Source organism: Protopterus annectens, chromosome 17.part0 (genome assembly GCF_019279795.1).
Source record: "Protopterus annectens isolate FY-2018-M chromosome 17.part0, PAN1.0, whole genome shotgun sequence".
Classification (NCBI taxonomy): Eukaryota; Metazoa; Chordata; order Ceratodontiformes; family Protopteridae; genus Protopterus; species Protopterus annectens.
Window position 1 is genome coordinate 553,868,940 of NC_056751.1, and position 19,503 is coordinate 553,888,442.

General features: G+C 37.9%; 1 protein-coding gene across 1 annotated transcript in view; it reads right to left on the reverse strand.

Annotated features, from left to right (window-relative positions):
- CTSD (cathepsin D) overlaps positions 1-19,503 on the reverse strand; it is a 267,770-nt gene that overhangs the window by 157,785 nt on the left and 90,482 nt on the right. Inside the window, exon 4 of the mRNA XM_044059071.1 lies at positions 16,200-16,318. Within this exon, the coding sequence (XP_043915006.1) occupies positions 16,200-16,318 (119 nt within the window). The remainder of the gene's footprint in view (positions 1-16,199; positions 16,319-19,503) is intronic.

Sequence of the window (19,503 nt, forward strand, 5' to 3'; positions counted from 1 at the left end):
AATGGCTGGTTTTGCTTTTTGGCAGCCATCAAAATGAAACTCAGCAAAGCCTTGCTATATCTAAGCAGGTCTGATTCTGTATCACAGCCAAAAAAATAATAATTTTCTTAGTTACACCAATTTACCCACCCAGTATTTCTGATAGAGTAGTCTGCAGGGAATTTTTAAAGTCTGCCAACTCACTACACTCCCAAAAATGTTCCAAATTACCTCTTTTTTCCTTATTACAGCTCCAGGTTTTGCAGTCCACCTGAGGAAAATATCTATGCAAATACTTTCAAGCAAAGTTCTTAAATCTTCTGGACTTTGTTGCATATTTGGGAGCCATACATATATACTCCTATTGTTTCTTGCTGAATTGTTATCTAGTCTCTCCCCCCAATCCTTTCTAACCTCCTCCGATTGATTAATACAGTTATCACGCAATAGGTGGTGCAGCAATATTCCACGGTGGTGCAGCGGTAGCATTGTTGTTTCACAGCAAGAGGTTCTCCCGTTCAATTCTCGGCTTGGGTTGGGAGTGCCTTCTGTGTGGAGTCTGCATGTCCTCCCCACGGTCGAGTGGGCATTCGAAAGATGTGTTGAATGAGCGTGCCTTTGCTGAAGGTTGGGCATCGGGCTGGCAACTCGACACCATAAAAAACAACTGCCAATCATTAGTGGACCGGAGTTCCGCTGTGGCGACCCCTAACTGAAAGACAAACAACAATAACAACATTTTATATGTCTTCTAATTATCCCCTTTTTAAGAGCAGTTTCTGTTCTAGATTATACTAAAAACTCTACCAGTGCAGGTCTTTCACTTAGGATCCCCCTATTCCTTTCTCTTTGCCTATTTTGTCTCTGATTCTTGATCTAAGAGGTTAGGAAGGCATGGGGGTGTACAATCCGATGCACTGTATGGCTCTCACAGTAGTTAGCTGCAATACACTTCCCAGTTATTATTTATGCATTTGTTCATTCATTTTATCACAAATAAACATCTGAACATACACAGTCATGCAAGGATCTGCAATAAATGGTCACATCTATGTGTGTGTTTCTGTGTTTATCCTGCATCCTAGAGTAGTTATGGTGTAAAGAAAGGAATCAACTATAAGCAAGGGCTACATCGTATGATCTATGCTCTGTGGGTACAATCCTTGGTTTCCTCATTTTCTTATCTATTTAAGGTGTACTGATTTGTCTGTGAATAAATTGCACCACATGAAGTCTACAAATTTAATATTAAAATATTAACTATGAATGCATTTTTAATTTAACTTGTTTTTGGCAGGCACAAGGGTGTGAAATGCACTGCTTTTGGCTAAGACAGGTAGGTACTTAGTGCAGATGAATTAAGACTATGAGCTGATAATGAGCTCCGTCCTGTAGTGTAGGGTTTGATTCCCTCAGCCTTCATTTGTCTAATTTGAGCCTGACCAAGTTATTTCACTAGACAGTGCTCAAGGACTGTTCCTAAAAAGAGACACTTGTGTGCAGTAGGGTGTCCCAAGCCGTTAGCAAATTCATTGCATATTTGTCTTTTGAATTCCTGCACCCTTCAGATAGCCTCTAATTAGTAGTTCACTGTATGGTATTTGCATGTGATGCTGTAGCAAACATCTTCAGTAGTTTAGCTGATTGCCAGATGCATTTTCAATCAATGTAAGTTTCAAAAGAAGATGTGTTTACTGTTTCCCTTGCTACCTGGTTTCTATCTGAGAGCGATTTACTTTTGATCACCAAATGGCAGTCTGATTTTATAAAAAAATTTTAATAAAAGTTTTAAACTAAATCCATATCTGTTATCATTGTAAAAGTAAAGAAGAAAACAGTATGCATGGTAACAAGTTCCAACAGCGTTTTATGGTAACTGGGGAGAGACAGACAAGTAAGGGGATAGTAGTATCATTGTGGAGGTCTGGTACTTAATCTACCTAGTGCCTTATTTCAAATGATCCAGCTCTGCTTTAATTATTAAGCAGTATTTACTCTCGTACATATGCCCTATTTTTTTTGTTTTCTGTCTTTTAAACCGAATAAAGGGAAACCCAGGAGTACTACATTGTTACGCAACTTAATGTTGCAGAGAAAGCAGTGTAGAAAGAATCAAACCCTGTACCCTTGACTACAGGGAGCAGCCCACCAAGAGTGGGTCTTCATCTTCTGATAAATCACTGAGGGCTAAACATCACTAATGTTTTCAGTCAGTCAGTAATGCCAATTATTGAGAGTTTTTATGACTGTTGTTCTTGCTCAAATGTTCAGAAAATGCATGTTGATGCAAAAACTGTTCAGTTCACTTGTTAAGTGAATTAGAGTAGTTTTTCTTTCACCTGTCTCCAATTTTGCAGAATATCACTCATTTTTATGCCCTGTCCCTCATTAACTTCTTTGTTCCTGGTAAACCGCTGAGCATTACTATCGGTCATTAATGCCAGCTATTACAGTTTTATAGTTTTTATTGTTCAGAGAATGCAAGTCCAATCAACAAAAGATGAGTGAACCAGCGCACAGGCAAATCCAGTGATACACCAGCTGAGTCCAACATGAAAAAAGAAATCACTGGAAACCAGGGCAGAGTGAGATTAAATCCTTACTGGAAGTTGCTTGGAATCATTAAAGGATTTTAGTTCACTCTGTGTACCTAGAAAATTGTTCAGAATTAATAAAGGATTTCAGCTTACTCTGCCCTGGTTTCCGGTGATTTATTTTCTCGGAATGCAAGTCCAGTCAAATTTTATTGCTCTGTTAATATAAGTGATTTGGAGTTGTCTGGCACTTACATTAACAGCTTCCTGTATTCAAAGGCACATGGTTTGAATCAATTCACACCCATTTGCCTATTTTGTGACTTTGAGCAAGTCACTTAAGCAGATAGTAACACCCTGATAAGAGACACTTTGCTTTTGGATTTACCCGGTTAACAAATACAGAAAATAATATTTAAAATTTGTACCTTTCTGTCCCCCATTATTTTTGACTTTGTCTGGAATTATTTTTATTTTTTTTTTATTTAACATTTGTTGACCGGGAAAGTCCGACTAGATTCCACAGAGCCTGTTTTCAGCGGAGGCCCGGGGAGAAATGCTCCAGATGCATGTCTTTGGAATGTGGGAGGAAACCGGAGTACCCGGAGGAAACCCACGTGAACACAGGGAGAACATGCAAACTCCACACACAAGGCACCCCAGCCGAGAATCGAACCGGAGAACCTCTTGCTGTGAGGCAACAACATTAACCGCTGCACCACTGTGCCGCCCTTCACAAAGAAACTGAGAGGCATTCTGCCTTGTTCCTTGTAAAATGTGTAGTTTCTGGCAAATCGTTGCAGACTGAGGTTACTAACTAATAACAAGCATGTGAGTTTCAAATTTTATATCTTTCAGAAAAATGCCTGATAATACAAAGCTTGTTATTCACATTTATAAGTATACAAGAGAACTATTTAGAAGCTGATTTTCTTCCTTGCTTTGGATTCCTTAGCTAAGATGTTTAAAGGGCAGATGGGAGTTGCACTGTTTGGGTCTAAAAACAGTCAGATGAAATACATCTTTGAGCCATTACTTATGAATTTATTTATGCACTTGCTCTCAAGGAAATACATGAAGTGTACAGTCATGCAAGTGACTCTAGTTCATGTGTGTGTGGAGGGTCAAAGATTAAAGGACTAGCAATGTAGTATGTAAAATTAAATAATATAATAATAATAATTAAGATGGAGAAAAGGTAGTTAATTGTTACAGAGAATTTGTAACTAGAAATTCCGAGAGAGAAAATAGCAAAAAATAATTTGCGTGTGTGTGTGTGTGTGTGTGTGTGTGTGTATGTATAGGGGTCTTGCACTTTTTCAGCTTACTGTTTAAGTCTCTAATCTTTGAATGGTATGTGGTAACACACAATATAATATAACTGCTCATAACTTTTTTGCCTTAGGAATGGTGCAAAAAGAAAATGTTACGTTGTAACCAAGTGACTGTTCTGGTAAGCAAAAGCATACCAGGGGTATCAAAGAACTCTTTAGTATAAAGTCCACAGTTTAACTTTGGTATGAGCTTCCTTTCTAGTTGTTATTAAATGGACTTAATTAATTACTAATTAATTACTACAAGGCCTGCCACCCAACAGTCCTCAGACTTATGTTTCTAGGTACAAATTCTCTGTAACAATGACCTTCCTTTTTCTCCATCTTAATTATTATTATTATGTTTTATGTCATGTTTTACCCATTTGTTCTTTTGCTTGTTGATGTTATGGATGGTACAGTCTTCATAATCTTGCAAGCCTGACCTTACCTGTATTGCTTGATTTGTGTCTTTCGGCTTTTCCCGGTTAGGGGTCGCCACAGCGGAACTCCGGTCCGCTAACTATTGGCAGTAGAGTTTTACGTGCTGGCTTGCCGGGCCTAACACACAACCTTCAACAAAGGAATGCCCGTTCACACACGTCGCCACACAGAAGACGCTCTAACTGAGAATCGAACGGGCAATGTCTAACTGTGAGGAGACAACGCTACTGCAGTACCACCACCGCAGTACTGACTAGAAATGACTGTGCTTTACTATTATTTTTTTTTTGGGGGGGGCTACTTGGGTTGCCCATCTAGGGTCTCGGACTTTTGAAACTTGAACTGTTTCTCATGAGAAATGCTAATGATTGAAGAAATGGGTATGTGATAAAACAAGTATAACGCAACATTTTAATCAGCCTGTGTGCTGCCTCCCTAGTTGTTAGTAAATGTTCCACACTTTTTCCATTTATATCACCTTCTGCACCTATTAGAAGTAATCCCAAAACAAACTCAAAAACAAACCACACTGGTGGAATCCTAACATTAATAGAATATATAACAAAAAGAAAAAAGTCAAGGCTAAAATCAGGAAGAGCAATTCACATAATGATAGGATCCCTCTAATTAAACTAATTGGGCAAATTAAGTCCAAAAAGATCAGTTACGAGGTCAAGATAGCCTCACAGGCTAAAGAGAATCACAAGACCTTCTACAGCTACTTCTGAAACTTGAAAGGCAGTACACAACAGTACGGCAAACTGTTGGTCAATGGTGTCACCTTCACTCAGCAAAGTGGCATAGTGAATTTGCTGGCTGATGGACTATCCACAAAATGAACAGCATCGGATCCATTAGACCCAAGGACTTAAATTTCCCTTGTGACATAAATAAGACATGTTAGTAAGACAGATATGTGTGTCAGAGAATTCCCATGCTCTTGAACAGGCTCTGCATTCATGTGAAGCAGAGTTCATCATTAACCCTATTTAAACCCTATTTAAACAAAACCTTGACCAGCGGATGGGAAATCAAAAACTCACCCCATGTCTGGCCCCCATGTCTCTGATAGACAGAGGCAGATTGCAATGCCCAGACTAACATAGCCCCCTTCACATAACCTCTAGAAACTTCCTAACATACCCCTTCCTAATAAATTCCCATGATACATAGGGGCACAATTGAGTTGGATTGCATAGGTAGGCTTTTAAAGGCCCTGGTGGTTGTTAGCTTAATATATACCTATGAACTTATGACAGGAATTTCTACATTTTGAACACAGAATGTTGACTATGGCTGTAGTTTCTTTAATTATTTTGATTGTTGGTAGCATGGATGTTATGGTAATGTCATACCATACTAAACTGTCTAAAAATGAAGAAGCCTCAGCTGAAGAATTTAAGAAATATAATTTTAATTTTATCAGTCATTTAAAACTACAATATTCTAAAGTCTTCTAAGACATGTTCATAGTCAGTTACAACAACATTCAGAACATGATAAGTGCATCACTGAAAATCCCACACATCTAAAAAAGGTATTCAAATCCTGGAATTGGTTACTATGACAAGACATATCCCTTTTGAGCCCAACCCATACCTCTCAGCTTTCCCTATTTTTGCAGAATGTCTCTGATTTTTGCTTAACATTTTTGTCACATCCCTCATAAAATTTTCGATTTTCTGGTAAACCACTCATTATAACAGTCAATCAGTAATGCTAATCATTACAATTTTACATTTATTGTTCAAGAAAATGCATATTGATGCAAAACATGTTATTTTACTATCTATGTGAGTGAAATATGAGTAATACTTAAAAACTGCTCCTGATTTTATTCCCTCCCCAATTATTTTTGGTTTTCTTCAGAATTCTTGCCCAGATAATTTGAGAGGTATGGTGCTACTCCAAAACATTCAAGTCTAAATTCTTTAACCTTTGTCGACTCAGTTACTCCCTCTAGGCCAGTGACCTCTTTTTAGGGAAGACCTGAGGTGGTACCTATTCTACTAAGGGAAATTTGGCCAGTGCGTCAGGGAACTTCCCCTACTCATCAGTGTTGTGACTGGGAACCATTTTAGAACAGCACTTCCTATTTTTGTTCCAGGCGCAGAGGCAGCCTGGAGAAACAAGGAGTCAGATGGAGAGAGAAGGAGATGATGGAGTGGTGAAAGAAATGAAGGAGAAAGCAAAGATCGAGACCATAGAATCTGTGCAGGATTCTGAGGAAATGTTTAAAAGAAAACTGTTTGATGGAGATGAGTCATCAAATGATGGTTGTATAATTACAACCCTCCAACTGGGAGGGTTGCGGCATGATTTACTTAAAGAAATAGTGGTGCAGAGTAAGCCAGAAAATGAAGGGAGATGTTTCCTGTGGGGACATTATGGAGAAAATACAAAAGAAGGATGCACAGAATCCTGAAGAACAGTGGTCAGATGGAAAAGAAAACATATGCACAGAAAGTAAAAGAAGGCAAAATTGGAGTAGCAGTAAAGAAGGCAGAAGAAAATGAAAAACAGAAGTACATGATAAGGATTCAAAGTAAAGAAGACAAGGAAATGGGCAAGTATGACGCGTGAGACAATTTAATAGCTCCATTGGTTATAAAAGCACATGAGGTAAGGGCATTTATTCTTAGTAACAAAGATACATTTTGTGACATTATATTTGAGACTTTTATCAATGGAAAATTTTCTTGTAGAATATGAAAAAAAAGAAAGACTGCATTCCATGAAATATTTATGTGATAACAGCATTAAACAGGGAAACAAAAAAGACGATTTATGTACAATTTTGAACAGAAGTAGAAAGAGCGACTTTGAAAGGACATTTGAAGTGGGATGAATGAAAGAAAGTGGGTGGGAGATTGGCATAATGGGTAAAGTGTTAACCTTATAGACACAAGGTGCAGGGTTTGATTCTGACATGGGGTAATTGGCTAGGCTTATAACAGCCTACATGGGCAGTTAGCCTAATACTAATCTACGAACCTATGAACCTATAAAGATTTATATAAAGAATTACTGGACATTGCAAATGTTTATAACAAAAGTGGTTTATGGACTGGTGGCTGGGATTGTAATAGTGTGTAAAAATAGAAAGAGAAATAGTTATACATATACCAAGCATGATAAATCTAGAGGGAAATAGGGGTGTTGTAAAATACTGGGGACAACCCAAAACATTTTTTTTTGTGGAAAAGAAGGACATTTGATAAGTAACTCTGACAAAAGAAAATTTTATATTTGTGTGGAAATGGGTCGTAATGCAAAAAAATTTGAATTGAAAAGTTATAACTGCAACAAATTTGGACATTTATGGATGGATTGCAAAAATGAAAATAACAGTACGGAAAAAGAAAAAGAAAGAAAATGAATAAAGAAGAAATTTCAGAAACAGCAGAAATAGAAGATACATTAGTTGAGAAAAAGTAATAAAGAGGACATAGAATAAGGCTCTGAAATAAGCGATGAAGAAGATATAACCTGGGAGGTAGTAAAAGGAAAACAATTCTATTGGTAAAAGGATAAAATACAGAAAAAGGAAATTCAATTTAAAGGGATACATACAAAAGAAAAAAAAAGAAAGGCCCACTCCACAATGGGGGAGCTACGACGGACACCGGGAACTACCGCCCCATTAGCCTGACGAGCCTGGTATGCAAGGCCATGGAACGTATCATTGTGGAACTCATAAACAAAGACATTGGTAATCTCCAAACTCTGGAACCTACTCAGTTTGGATTTGTAAAAGGCAGATCATGTCTCCTAAACCTGATTGACTTCTGTGAAGCAGTCACCAAAGCCATTGATGAGGGTAAAATGGTTCACACAGCTTATCTAGATCTCGCCAAGGCTTTTGACACCATCCCCCACTCTGGAATTATTGATAAGCTCACTAAACTAGGTATAAATCCCTATGTCAGAAGATGGGTTGCCAACTGACTCACGGACAGAACCCACACTGTGAAAGTAGTGGATTCCAAATCCGACATCAGATCAGTGACAAGTGGAGTACCACAGGGTTCAGTCCTGGGTCCTCTCCTGTTTGGTATCTACTTCTCTGAAGTGCAGGCCAACACAGAAGGTCTTTGGCTAACAAAGTTCGCAGATGACTGCAAACTAGGAGCCATAATCGAAACTCCTAACGATGTGGACAAACTACAAAAGGGCCTCACTGAGACAGATGCCTGGTGTCAAAGCCATGGCCTGAAGCTGGCAAAAAGTGTATTGTCATTCCCTTTGGTAAAAACTCTGTACCCATGAACTACCACATAGCTGGTAGTCTACTTAATGCCGAAAATGTGATAGGAGACCTTGGGACACAGGTGGACAGTAGTCTCTCCTTTGATAATCACATCACCACAGTGGTCAGGAAATCCTTCTACGTGGCTCATCTCATCACAAAAGGATTGTCATCCAGAAAAAAAGAGGTCATTGTTCCCCTCTACTCATCACTCATTAGACCCATTATAGAGTACAACTCCCCTTTTGGTATGTACCTCACAAAACATCTACAACAACTGGAAAGACCACTGAAATACCTCACAAAGAGGATTACTGTCCTCAGACAGATGCCCTATGCAGACCGTCTCAAAAAGCTACAGCTTTACTCCATTGCATATCGCCTACTCAGGGGCGATCTCTGCCTAACATACAAAGCTATGTCAAACCCAGAGCTGTTGGACATGCTCCACTTAAAGAAATCCCAATCCCTCCGAGCTACATGCTCTAGAGACCATAACCTTGTCACCACAATAAACAGAACATGCTGGAGGGATAGATTCCTGTCCCAGAGACTTCCCATACTCTGGAACAGACTACCTATCTATGTCAAACAGAGCTCCTCATTAGCACTCTTCAAGAAAAATCTTGATGATTGGATGGGAAATGGGAAATTCACCCCGGGGATCACTTCTGTGGCTCTGCTTGACAGGGGCACAGGAATATAATTTTCTTGGGTGGTGAAAGCCAGGGTACATTTTTTGGCTAGGCTTGTATGGGCCCTAGGGCCGATAGAATTAGTACCTACCTATGAACCTATGAACCTATGAAATGGATGAAAATAATACATGCAGCTAAAGACTGGGGCTTGGTATAATGGTTAAGATGTTTGACTCACAGACACAAAGTACAGTGTTTGACTCTAACCTTTGGGAAGAAAATTAGTTATGCTTAGAATGGCCTATTAAAAAAGCTAGCCTAATAATTAGCTATGAACCTATGAAACCATGAATCTAAGGAAGAGAGAAAATGAAGATTTTAGAATGCTTTCTGTAAATGTGAATAGTATTAAGAATATAGTAAGAAGATTAGGAACTTTGGAGTGGTGCAATACATGGGATGTACATGTAATTATATTAGAAGACATAAGATTTTTAACAAATGAAGAAAGATTATGAACAAAGAAACTATGGGGAGGAAAGATAATCTAGAATTTGGGAAATGAGAGATGTTCTGGAATAGCTACATTCTGTCGAAATACAGTAAAGACATTAGATGTAACTTTAGAAAAAATGGAAAGATTAACCATTGTAGATTCAAAATGGAAAGAACAAGTATACATAACTATAGCATTATATACTTATGCTAACCATAAATAAAAGGAAAGCTTATTTCATCAGATTTTAGACTATGTAGTGATAAATATGAATATTATAATAACAGGAGACTTTGTGATTTAAGAGGCAAGAGTAAAAAGAAAGGAAATGACATAAGAAACATTTTTAGAAGTTATAAGATGTGGTAAGTTAAAACTTTGGGACAAAAAATTCAAAGACTTACAAAAGGGGTATGTATAGAACTGAAATAGATTATTTTATAGTATCAGAAGGTTTAGTTATAAGAGAAGGGGAGGTAGATGAAACAGGATTTTCTGATCATCTTGCAATATGGCTAGAAAGAAAACAAGTGGTATATAAAATAAGCAAAGGAATAAAAAGGATAAATGAGAAGGCATGGGATGAAGAAGGAAAGAGATTAGTAATACAGTTATGGAAATATCATATTACTGTAAGAACATTTTATAAAAATTGGTCCGAGTTGTAGATGACATTTAAGGAGAAATATAAAAAATCTTTTTATTGTGGCAATATGATGTGAGAAAAGTAGAGAAAGAAAAATATAAAAGAACATATTACAATGCTTTGGAAGATTTAGAACATAGTGCTACTTTGACAAAGAAAAATAATTATATGAAAGAAATCAAGAAAAATGTACAATTGTCATACGATAACAAGATATTTTTACAAGGAAAAATAAAAGAAGTATCGAGTTACTTAATCAGATTAGTAAAGGAAGATGATAGTATAATGAGAGAAATAAAAAAAAATGTACAAGGAGAAATAGAAATAACTCAGGAAAAAGATTATGAATAGTGTAGTACAACATGTACAAGAAATATTTAAAGTAAAAATAAGGTAGTGAAAAACATGAAAATAAAACGGTAACAGAAAAACAGAATAAAGCGTTGGAAAATGAAACTTCCATAAATGAGCTAGATAAAGTATTAGGAAAAGTAAATATAGATTTGGCTGCAGACCCAGGATGGATAAGCCAAGATCTACATATAAAGAGTGGCATAAAACAGGGATGTCCAATGAGTTGTATACTGTTTGCATTAGTTATGAATGTGATAGTATGTGAAATAAATTACAAAATGAAGGAGGTGGGGTACATAACACCTTAAGCTTTAAGAATTCCAGTTCTGTTAAAATACGCAGATGACATTATAATAACATACTGTAAAATATTAAGATAGAACCAAACACCCTAATACTGGGTGATTTTAACTACCCTGCCATTAACTGGGAAAACTACTCCTGTACCAACACCTTTGCCCAACGGTTCTTGGAATTCATAAATTCCAATGCCCTGGATCAACTAATCCATAGTCCCACCAGGGGGTCCAATATTCTAGACCTGGTCATTACCAACATGGGAAATCGATGCTCCACACCTATGGTCACCCCCTCGTTAGTCAGGTCTGACCATAAGCTAATCACCCTTAACATCCAGATCCCACCCCCACTCCCCAGTAAGGAAACCTCCATAAAAAACTTCTCCAAAGCTAACTTCATACTACTCAAGTCAGAAGTGACAAACTTCATGACACCCATGCAGATGGGAACTGAAAGTTCAACTGCTAAATCCTACACTAAGGCACTGTATGAGCACATCCACTCATGCATGAATCGTGTCATCCCAAATAGAACCAAGGTGCTCTCATCCAAAAAAAGGAAGCCAATCTGGTGGTCCCCTGCCATAAACAAACTTTACAACAAAAGGAAGAAATTGTTGCAGAAAAGAGGAAAATCCCAGGATGCAAAAAACTCCCTTACAAGCCTCAGTAAGAAACTGAGATCCCTCATAAAATCCTCCAAAACTAGTTACAAAAATAAAACTGCCAAAGATTCCAAAGACAACCACAAGGCATTCTATAAGTATGTCAAGAATCTAAATGGCAATGCTCAGATCTGCTCTGAGCTAAAACAGAATGGCATTAAATATACTGATCCCAAGGATATTGCCAATATCCTGGCAGATCGATTCAGTGCCAACTTCATCCCCCTCTCACCCCCTAAATGGCCCATCTCAATACCGGAAGATTGCCAAATTCCGGTAATAAATGGCCACACAGGTAAAAAACGCACTCTCCAAAGCTAAGAATACAGCATCCATGGGACCAGATGACATCCCGGGCTGTGTACTACATGAACTACAAAATGAACTGGCACCTCACCTAAGTGTCATGTTTAATCATAGCCTCACCTCAGGATTCGTGCCCACTGAGTGGCGCACAGCTACAGTTATCCCACTCCACAAGGGGGAATCCACCTTGGATCCCGGAAACTACCATCCCATCAGTCTGACAAGCCTTATCTGCAAGGCCATAGAGCGTATTATCATGGAACTTATAAACAAAGACATTGGCAACCTTCAAACACTGGACCCCACCCAGTTTGGGTTCATGAAGGGCCGATCTTGTCTCCTGAACCTGACTGACTTCTTCGAATCAGTCTCCAGAGCCATGGACAAGGGTAAGGTGGTCCACACAGCCTATCTAGACCTTGCCAAAGCCTTTGACACCATCCCCCACTCTGGAATCATAAATAAACTTACTAAACTGCGCATTAATCCCTACGTCACCCAATGGGTTGCTAACTGGCTTACTGAAAGAACCCACACTGTAAAAGTAGCTGACTCCAAATCCAGCTCCAGACAAGTGACAAGTGGAGTACCTCAGGGTTCAGTCCTGGGACCGCTCTTGTTTGGCATCTACTTCTCTGAAGTACAGGCCAACACTAAGGGACTCTGGCTAACAAAGTTCGCAGATGACTGCAAACTGGGAGCCATTATTGAATCCCCAAATGATGTGGATACTCTACAAAAGGGCCTTACAGAAACAGATGCTTGGTGCCAGAGCCATGGGCTCAAGCTCAATGCTAAGAAATGTATAGTTATCCCCTTTGGGAAAAAACATGTATCCATGAATTACCATATAGGTGGCAGTACACTAAACACCAAAAGTGAGATAAGAGACTTAAGGACACAGGTGGACAGTGGTCTCACCTTCAATAACCACATCGCCACAACAGTCAGGAAATCCTTCTATGTGGCACACCTCATCACTAAGGGCTTTTCATCCAGAAAAAAGGAGGTCATTGTCCCACTGTACTCATCCCTCATTAGACCCATTATAGAATACAACGCCCCATTTGGTATGTACCTCTCAAGACATCTGCAACAACTGGAAAGGCCGCAGAAATACCTCACTAAAAGAATCACAGGCCTAAAGCAGATGCCCTATGCTGACCGCCTTAAAAAACTCCAGCTATACTCTGTCGCATATCGTCTACTCAGGGGCAATCTCTGCTTAACATACAAGGCCATGTCAAACTCAGAGCTGTTGGACATGCTACACTTAAAGAAATCCCAATCACTCAGAGCCACATGCTCCAGGGATCTAAACCTTGTCATCACAATAAACAAAACATGCTGGAGGGATAGGTTCCTGACCCAGAGACTCCCCAGACTCTGGAACAGATTGCCCATACATGTCAAGCAGAGCGCCTCTCTGGCCCTCTTCAAAAGGAACCTTGATGATTGGATGGGAGAAAGGAAATTTACCCCGGGGATCATGTCAGTTGACCTGCTAGACAGGGGTCCAGGGAAGTAAATAGTGTGGGAAGAAATAGCCAGGGAATTGTTATGGCTAGGCCTGTATAGGCCCTAGGGCTGATAGCCTAGTACCAACCTATGAACCTAAACATTACTATGTAAAACCATGGGAAAAACTAACAGATTTAAAAATTAAAGTTATTAAAATAAGAAGCAAATGGTGTAATCAGAAAGCAGAACGTCAAGACTTTTTGTGGAGACTGGTAATAGAGAAATTGCCAGTGAGAGGAAATCTGCCATATAAAAAGAAAAGTGATAGAATATGTTTACATTATCAAGAAGAAACTACAGTACGTGTGTTTTTGAAATGTAAAAGAGTAAAAAAGATATGAGGAAAACTATGTAAAGAAGACTTTTTGAAGATATAAAAGAAGTAGATAAAATAAACATGGATATGATTAAATATAGACACTATAAGAACAGAAGTAAAGAATGTGTTAAAAGAATAGATAAAAAGTTATGTTATGTTATATGGGTTAAATGGAATGAAAGAAAAAAATAAAATTATTTTTAATGATATATGGATTTTAGCTACAATAATAACTTTTAACACACAGTTTAAATGGCTTTGGTATTCATCACTTTCTACAGCAGAAAGATATGTGTTTTATCCTGAATGCTGGCAAAATGTGCTGCATTTGTTTAAAAATATTTTTCTTACAATGTAGCAAACAACAAAATAAGTCTGACTTTATGTTCTTGAATTTGGGTTAATATATATATATATTTTTTTTTTTTTTTTTTTTTTTTTTTTACTGAGGCAAAATGTGTTTATGCATGACATTTTCCCAACTCTGCTGTACTGGTAGCTAAACTTTCTGTAGCATAGCAACACTTCAGCAAAATTATAATCCTTGAGCATGACAAATTAGTTTTTTCTGTGTTTTGAACATTGCCATGATTTTTAAGATTATGGCATTCATTTTTTCATATAGAATTATGGGTGCGTTTTTACCTTGTTTTATGTATTCTACATCTTACTGGTGTAATTTTTCGTCCCACCAGTGCTCCACCAGTTAACTACCGTGCCATGGAAAGAAAAGGAACCTGGAGCTGCCACTAACCCCACTACTGCTATTCTGACTCATTGGTGTGGCCAGAGGTGCTCAGCAAAATTTTAAATTATTTTCTAGCAATATTACAGAGACAGATGCCACACCTCCAATTATTTTGTTTTCTTGTGTTGCTTTGACTTCATCCTAACACTGCATTAGATACTCACATGTCAATCACTCTGCTAAGCATTCTAAATGTGTCATCTTGAGAACACTAAGGCATGCCTGAAGCCTTCTTTTTCTACAGTTGATCGGTTGAAACATTCATCCCAAGGACAATGTGCCATATTGTGCTTCACCCAGAAGCAGTAAGGGGTGTGCGGAGGCATATCTTTGCTCATCAGCCTTGGAATACAAGAACACCAAGAATGCTTCATTGTTTTAAATAATGGACACATGGGCTTTTTTCATGCTGTATGCCAGGATTAAAATTGGGATATTTTCATTAGCAGGGATGGAAAAAGTGATATAAGGGTATAGCTTGCTGTACTACATAAGCTGCATACATCCATTAAATATGCTAATGATGAGCTAAGGGAAGCTGCACACCAGATGATATGTTTTCTACAAAACAGTCTAATTAAAGACCTAATAGAGACTAGTAAGATATCCTCAGAGACTGAGCATTTTATGAAGCATTCTGACAAATATGCAAACCCAAGCATCTCCTAGCCCAAACTGTAATGCAGCAGTATGCAACTGCAGAAGGCAGGTAACCTTTTAAGCATAACATCTGGAGAAAGCCAAGGCATATGGACATATGTGTAGCTAACAGGATCAGAGAATGAAATCTCAACAATGTCCACATCAGAAGGCTCCCGATGTCAGATTAGAACAGTTAACTGTAACAAACCATTTTTCCAACTTAGAATATCTTAAAACATCAAAGCACTGCATTGTTCATTGTGAAATTTAGCATGATAACTGCAGACGTGTTTTAACACTTTCATTCACAAGAGCACTCTAACTTGTCCTAGGCAGTGGTGATGTATGTAATGAGTGTGAAAGTACTGTCTGATCAGCTTAAAAAGTTTTTTGAATGCTTAACTGAATTATTATTGTTTTTAGTATAAAATGGTTCCCTGTACCTTATTCCATAATTGAATAATTCTTTAAACAAATCTGTTGAAAAAGTGCCTGTAAACACACAAGTCCCAAGTATGTGTTACTGTATATGCAGTCAAACAAGTTTCATATAAAAACCAGAGATGACTCAATCATGGGTTTCACATATGACCTTACTGTGAAAAATATTTGTAGGTGGGGGTTGTAAAGTGTTGCTTAAAGAAGTACACCTGCAAGTAATGTCCTGTGCATAAAGCATGCTTCAGAAATCAAAGTTCAAGGCAAGGAGATAAAGTAGATCATAAATATCTCTCCTAGTCTACATATGTGCAGGTGAAATTTACTAAGTGAACAGAATCAATATCTCACAGCTGTAACAGTTTAATAATACTTAGTCCCCGTGGGAAACCTAACAAAGTAAAATGCTGAACTTTGTTTTCTTAAATTTATACACACTTGAGTGAGTGGCATTATATTCAATTTATGTTCCCAATATAATGATCTCAAACCACATGCTGGGGGTAGGATCTGTCTCCTTCATGCCTCACAACTCTGTACAAATCATAAGAGAACCACTGGGTACAGTAAGGAACGTGGTACTTAAAGGTGTGAAACATATACTGTACCTGAACCGTGTCCTCACTAAGGTAGCCTGATAAGCTACCTGTACCATACTGAATGGCAAACTCTGTTCCATTCTTCACAAATGTGCTGGATTTGGAGGAATCGTATTTGCGATGCACCACTAAAAGTAGAAAAACATATTCTGTGAACTCTGATACAAACTGTAAATGCAGTACTGCCATAACACATTCTTATATGCAAGGAGGAAAGAGCTGCTGCACATGACACACTGCAAAAATAAGCATTTCAATTTCATTTCTCCCTTAGTGGCCACAAAATGAAGGTCATAAAATCACTTGATAGTCTATGCATTTGTGTATTAAAATACTTTGTAGCCCATAGGAAAATGTTTCATAACACTTCACAATTAGAGAAAAACAATATAATTACATTCTTTCTGTATGTCTGGGAGAATGTTTTGATTACAATATACACTGCCTAATTATATGTTATTTATATCCATATTTAAATGTTTTTTCAATTGATTACACAGCTATACTTCAACAAAATCCTGACTGTGGAACATTTTAGCCTTCATGTTTATTGCACACTGCATTACTGTTATGCAGCACACAACCGCACAGGGTCAGAGGAGACCTTTACAGAATATTCGGTTATTTGTGCATTTCAACATTAGACTATACAGAGAATAAAAGCATGTTATTTATTACTTTTCTTTACCTGTAACTCCCACCCTTCTAAAAAAAAAATAGGTTACTCACCTGTAATTGTAGCTGTCATTGCAGTACACAGTGAATGTCTAACAAATTCTGTCCATTTAAGACTCTGAGTTCTCAGCCTGGCTGTTCCGAACTACAGAACTGAAGAAGTCACCACCAAGATCTTCCTAATAACCTGAAGTGCCTCTCAGAAGAGCCCAGTAATTTCACAATAAAAAATTAATATCGCAAAGATGGAATGTGGAAAAGATGATTAGTTAAGTATAAGTTACGGAAATAGAAGTTGAAGTTATGGAGTGTCTGTGGAGTGAAGGATTTAATGTAGAAAGTCTAACACAGACTGCATCACAGCATGATGGAGTGAGTCCCCAAAGTAAGGAGAAGCAGGAATATCAGGAGACATCTGAAGAAGAAATATGGACATGGGAAAGAAAAAGAGAGTCAATATGGTGTAGTGGCCGACCAGCACTTGCGAACTGCTTCTGCTTCGGGCTCCTCGGCAAGAAAGACTGTAATGGCGTTGGCTGCCTATTTTTATACCCCTGATGACCTGATGTCAGTCCTGGAGCAACAGCAACTGATGCAGAAATACTAAGACTCTGGTATTCGGGCCGACTGAGGGCTACCTGCAGGAAGATAACCCAAGTGTGATAACTGTAACAGTGAAACATGAAGAACATCTAACCAATACAAAATGAGCAGCACCAAAGATATTTTAAGAGAAATACAGGCAAAGGAAATATGGACAACTTTACAATACAAAAAATAAGAAGACAAACAGGAAAAGCAGAAAAGGAGATCACTCATGGAGAAGTTAAAGAAATAGAAATTGAGGTTATGGAGCACCTGCAAAGTGAAGGAATCAGTGTAGAAAATCTAATGCAGAAAGCACCACAACAGGATAGGGCAATGGATATCTAAATTAAGGGGAAACCAGTGGAACAGGAAGCAATTGGTCAGGTGCCATATCAAGATATTTTGGAGCCTTCCACAGGAAACCACTATAAACACTTAAAGCTAGACAGCAAGGGAAGAAACAGGAGACTGCGGAAACTCTGATGCAGTCGATGTTGAGGTGTGATAAACAAGTGAGTTCCCATATGTCAAAGCAATGGATGGCACAGGATGAAATTGAAGATAAGGTGTCACTGGAAGATGCTATATAATTTTCTACAGAATGCTCCAGGAAATGGAAAACAAAGAATGTGCCCTCAGTCTGGAAGAAATGAACTAAGGGAAGAGTTGCTTGATTTAATGGACATATTTAAAATCAATAAAAGAAATAGACTGCAGAAGGTCAATAAAACCCCAAAAGTCAGAAGTTTGATAAAACAAATGAACACAGTAATTAGGACTGTCCATATTGATCCATGCGACATAACAGAAGTAAATAAAATATATTACCGTGCAGCTAAATTGATAACTGATAAAGTTCTACCACAAGAGCACAGGAGAGTGAGGGAAGGAAGGGGAGAAATCGAATACCATCATGGAAGTATCAAACACAGAAAAATATAAAGCAATTAAGACAAGAATTGCCACTGTTAGAAGACTATGGAGGAGAGAAAAGATCAACAAAAACGCCAAGAAAGAGAGAAGTAATAAATGCAGTGTGCAGTATTAGAACACACCAGGATCTATCATGCACTATCGCAAATAATAAATTAAAAAAATGTAGAAGATACACAGATAAATATAAAGGAAAAGTACAAAATAGGAAATTTAGTAATGACCCAAAAAAGTTTTATAGAGAATTGGTAAACAAGGTAAAAGAATTGAAAGACTGCCAAAAAAAGAAGAAATAGATGCATTTTGGAGAAGTATCTATGAAGAGCCTATGGAACACAACAAAGATGCTAACTGGATAAAAAAAATAAAACAAAGAATAAGAAGTTTCAAGGTACAGGATATGGGATGGGATGAAGTAACAGCCAGAGAGATTGAAACAAATTAATAAAAGCCTCTAATTGGAAAACCCCAGGCCCAGATGCAGTGCCTAACTTTTGGTTAAAAGTATTAACATCTTTGCAATAAAACCTAGCCATGAGCAAGAACTATTTATATGCACATCCCAAACAGACACCAATCTGGCTAACAACAGGTAAAATAATGCTCCTACTTAAGCGTGAACCTGCAAGCTACCCCAAAAATTATAGACCAATAACTTGCCTTCCGATGACGTATAAACTATACACAGGAATTGATGCTGACAGAGTTTACAGTCATTTAGAAGCAAACTCAATTATGGCAATAGAACAAAAGGGCAATAAAAGAAAGTCATATGGAACAAAGGATCAACTATGTTACAGCAACCATGAAACAATGGCAGACCACTTTGCAATTAAACCATGATAATGGAAAAATTATTATCCCAGGGACTCTCTGTCACCATTGCAGTTTTGCCTACCCCTTAACCCATTAAGCTGTTTACTTAACAGCTTAGGCCATGGCTACAACTTGGCTCCCAGAAAATAACAAAGTCTAAAGACTTTTCATCTTCTATTTGTCGATGATTTAAAACTGAATATCTCACCAGATGAGGAACTGAAAGCACAACTGCAGGTTGTCAAAACTTTTTCAGATGATATCAGAATGTCATTTGGTCTTGATAAATGTGCAAAAGCAA